Source organism: Microtus ochrogaster, chromosome 18 (genome assembly GCF_000317375.1).
Source record: "Microtus ochrogaster isolate Prairie Vole_2 chromosome 18, MicOch1.0, whole genome shotgun sequence".
Classification (NCBI taxonomy): domain Eukaryota; kingdom Metazoa; phylum Chordata; class Mammalia; order Rodentia; family Cricetidae; genus Microtus; species Microtus ochrogaster.
This window is the reverse complement of record NC_022020.1, coordinates 58273756-58277972: the sequence shown is the minus strand read 5'-3', so window position 1 is coordinate 58277972 and position 4217 is coordinate 58273756. Positions and strand designations below refer to the sequence as shown.

Sequence of the window (4217 nt, the reverse complement as noted above, 5' to 3'; positions counted from 1 at the left end):
TCTCCTGTGGCTGGGTGTCTGTTCCTGTAGCTTGCCTGGTCCACACCCTCTCTCCAGTCTCTCTGACCTGCTGAAAACTGGGCTTTCGGCAGCAGGCAAAACTTCAGAAGTGACCCTGGCCTGAGCAGAAGCGCAGAAGTGGGTGGAAGTGACCATTGGATTTCTAGCCACCCGCCAATGATGCAACGGAGAATTGAGTTCTTATTCCAGAAATCTGAACACATGGCTCTAAGGTCTAGAACTACTATTTATCTTGTGAAAGTTACTTTATTTCCTCTGTTTTCTCATCCAGGTAATGAAAACTGTAATATCACCTCTCTCGGGGCCAGTGAGATGGTTTAGCGCACAAAGGTGCTTGCTGCCAAGTTTGACCACCTAAGTTTCACTCCGGGAACCCCTATGGTGGAAAGAGAGCATTGACTCCTCAAGCTGTCCTATGATTTCCTCATAGACACCATGACATGTGCCCATTCCAATGAATAAATATTAGCACCTGCTGTATACAGTTGTTGTATATGATACTTTCAAAAAGTTCTTAGCGCCTGTCTTAGAGACTATTCTGTTGCTCTGAAGAGCCACCATAACCAAGGCAGCTGTTATGAAAAGAAGCATTTAGTTGGGGGGCTTGCTTACAGTTTCAGAGGGTTAGTCCATGATCATCCTGGCAGGAAGTAGGCAGGCATGGTGCTGGAGCAGCAGTAGAGAACATCGCATCGTCACCCACAGGCAACAGGCAGAAAAAGAGACACTGGACCTGGCGTGGGCTTTTGAAATCCAAAGTTCACCTTCAGTGGTATACCTCCTCCAATAAAGACATGTCCTCCAGTCCTTCCTTCCCAAACAGTTCCACTAACTGGGAACCAAGCATTCAAATCTATGAGCCTACGGGGTTATTCTCGTTCAAACACCACAGTACCCAATACGTGTAAGCACTCTCAATAAATGTTACTGTTTTTATTCTGTAAGTTATCATCATCCTGTAAATTTTTTGACAATATTTCTTTTTATTGTTGTGTTTTTTTTAAAGATAATCTTGAAGATGATGACATTTTAAGATCATGATAAAGTGAAGAAACTTTGCAAACTACCTTTCTGTATCTGGACAAGAAAAGATGTCAACAGCAAAGAACAAACCATCAAAAACAATTTTAAAAATGTTTATAATAGCAGTTACTCTCCAAAATCTCAGAAGTTACATATTAGCAATGCATGTTACACCTGACAGAGAGGAGCTGAGGAAGGTGCTTTGGAACACCTGGCATATTAAATGTCTTTAAGGAAATGTGCGTCTCTTGGGCCAGGGAGATGGCCCAGTTGTTACAAGGGCCTAAATTTGACCCCAGAACCCTTATTGAAAAAATAAATAAAAATAAAATAAGAGTTGGGAAAAGAGTCAGAGATGCCCCCACCCCACCCCCCATTCCCACTATTGAGAGTCCCACAAGAACACCAAGCTACACAACCATACCATATGGACCTATCAGACCCATAGGTCCGTGTTTGTAGCTTCAGTGTCTGTGAGGCCCTATGAGCCCTGCTTGGTTGATTCTGTGGGCTGTGTTCTCAACCCCTGTGGCTTTTGGGACCCTTTTCCTACAACTGCGTTGCCTCATCCAGTCTTGATATGAGAGTTTGTGTCTGGGCTTATTGTAACTTGTTAAGCTATGTTTGGTTGAAATCCCTGGGAGGCCTGCATTCATTCATTCTCTCTCTCTCTCTCTCTCTCTCTCTCTCTCTCTCTCTCTCTCTTTCTCAAAACAGAGGAGTAGTGGATCTTGGGAAGAGAGGAGGTGGGGGAAGGGACTGAGAAGAATGGATGAAGGTGAAACTATGGTTGAGATACAATATATGAGCGACATAATATATGAGAGAATTTAAAAAAAAAAAGCTGGGTTCACCAGAGTGTAGTTATAATGGGGGCTTACCAGCCATCAAGGCTAGCCTAATCTGCAAGCCCCAGGCTGTTTGAGGACCCTGTTTCAGTGGAAAGGTGGACTATATACACATACATACACATACACACATACATACACATACATACACACACACACACGCAATTTAGAAAAGGAAACATATACCTCTAAACAAATTTGTTTGTTTAGGGAAGAAATGAGATCTGTGAACGTAATGGAGAATTTTACTTTGAGTGCAGAGATACACTTCCAGGAGATTGTTTTTGCCCTCAGTAGCTCTCTGACGTCCTCTCTTGTTACTATCATATGAGCAGAGTCAAAGAGGTACCCAGTGAGACAGAGCAGAGGGAACGGGATGCCCGGAGCAGGGCACTCACATGGGGCCACTTTCTCTGCCGCTCTGGACTTAGAGGATTTTATTGGCATAGAAGAACAGCAGGACCTCAGGATGATAATGGCTCTGGAAGAAATTAGAAAACGTACATGTGAGGGAGGTTGCGGGCAGGACACCAGGAGAAGCCGCAGGAGTGGAAGCAGTCAAGGACTAGAACTGAGCGAATGGTAACACTGTCATCTTCCAGGAATCCTGCCCTTTACATCGCGTTATGGATCCTTTGCAACTGCCATACCCGCCTGAGCCGTTTTAGGAGGTAGGGGAGGCAACTTCCTGTTGCACTGGGCCACTTCCGGTGCCTGAAAGGGAGGGACTCCCAGGAAAATTCTCTCCTCCCTGACCCACTCACCAGCTGCCGGGAAAGTCTGGGGTTCCGCTGATCTTCTTCACTCTGGAAACGCTGCTCTTTCCTGGGTTTCAGATACGGAACACAGGCTCGCACAGTCGTTTTGCAAGCCTGAAAGAAATAACATTGTCATCCAATTGCCTAAACTATTAGAGAATTCTAGCCTTCTGGGCAGGGAAGGTGATCCCAAAGGACTGTAGCCAATCTCAGGTCAGAGCCACCAAGACTGGGAATGTAATTTTCAGGTCATTTGTGAGCTTGAAACTTGAGGGATTTCTGTTCGTGGAATGGCCGTGGCTAGTTCTATACCACAAGAGGACACTGCTCTGCCAGGTGCACAGCCCCGCTCAACTCACAATTACACGCATCCACACTCTCTTCCTCCCCTCCCCCAAGATGAATTTGTAGAACTCTCTGCACACCATCCTTGGGGGCTTGGCCTTCCCTATCTTGCTAGCATCAGCAGGTGTTGGATTGGGCAGAGACAGGTCAAAGCGGAAGTAGGGGAGATTGCACCCTGGAGGCCCCTTTGCTTTACATAGATACCGTACAGGTCATTCTAACTGGCAGGAACTCCAGGGCCTGGCTTCTCCACTTAGCAGAGCTGCCACCACCCCCTCCATGGACAGCAAAGATTTCACAAAATGAGCAAAGAATGGTTGTCTCACCTTGGCCACCTGAGGGCTTTTGTCCTGTAAATGGGTCAGGAGGGAATCTTGTGTCTGGTTAACCTGGTCAGTGAAAAATTTCTTCCATTTCCGCCCAGCAAATGCAGCCAATTGCCCAAACAGAACAAAGGCCGAGTACCGCACACCGTCGTTTTCCTGTGGGTTTCCATCAACAACAAAAAGCCAATCACCGTCAACAGGCCTCTATCAGAACAGACCACGACCATCGCTCTGAGTTACACAGAAAGGCAGGCATCATACTCAAGACCCTGTGCCTTCTGACATCAGGGGACAAACGCCTGTGCCATATATTGGGTTCTGGGCCAGCATGGGCCATCTCCACTAATATCCTAACATCTCTTCTTTTGGAGGAAAGATGAATGTTGACAAGTGTGCCAGTAACTCCGATATAGGTTCTGAGCTCTGTGAGCTCCATGACTCTCCTTTTCTCTTGTTTAGCTTGGGACTTAGGCGACAGGGACAGGTGGAAGTTGCTTTGGGTTGTGCTAAGTAAAGGTCTGAGGGATGTCTGACAGGTGCTGTCTTTGATAGAGAGACAGTAGCAGGCTGTTTGTCAGCCTGCAAGTTGGCCATGCAAGAGTCTTCACTTGAGACCACAGGTTGCACCTGAGCCCTTCCTGGTTGGTGCATTTTATCTGGAAGCTAACAGGGCAGCGGCTGCTGTCAGTCGGCTGCATTCAGGGTGTGTGCTGCCTCAGTGAATTGTGTGCAGATCCTGATCTTTCTGTGCCTCAATTTTCTCATTTTATAATAAAGATCACTGTCACACCTGTTGTGCTTTCCTGTTGCTTTAAGGGACAAGCCACGCCCACTCCCATTACCTCTGACCTGCCCACCGCCATCTTGGGCCCTTCCTTTTCTGCTTCCTTGACGTG

General features: G+C 46.7%; 1 protein-coding gene across 5 annotated transcripts in view; it reads right to left on the bottom strand.

The window, feature by feature from the left end:
* Positions 1–2041: 2041 nt before the first annotated feature.
* The window catches only part of Mro (maestro), a 19547-nt gene continuing 17371 nt past the window's right edge, over positions 2042–4217 (bottom strand). For all 5 annotated transcript variants that reach the window (XM_013349462.2, XM_013349464.2, XM_026783640.1 and 2 more), the window contains 3 exons: positions 3322–3477; positions 2657–2764; positions 2042–2373 (listed from right to left, as the gene is read on the bottom strand). In XM_013349462.2, coding sequence (XP_013204916.1) covers positions 2320–2373; positions 2657–2764; positions 3322–3477 — 318 coding nt within the window. In that variant the 3' untranslated portion in view covers positions 2042–2319. The remainder of the gene's footprint in view (positions 2374–2656; positions 2765–3321; positions 3478–4217) is intronic.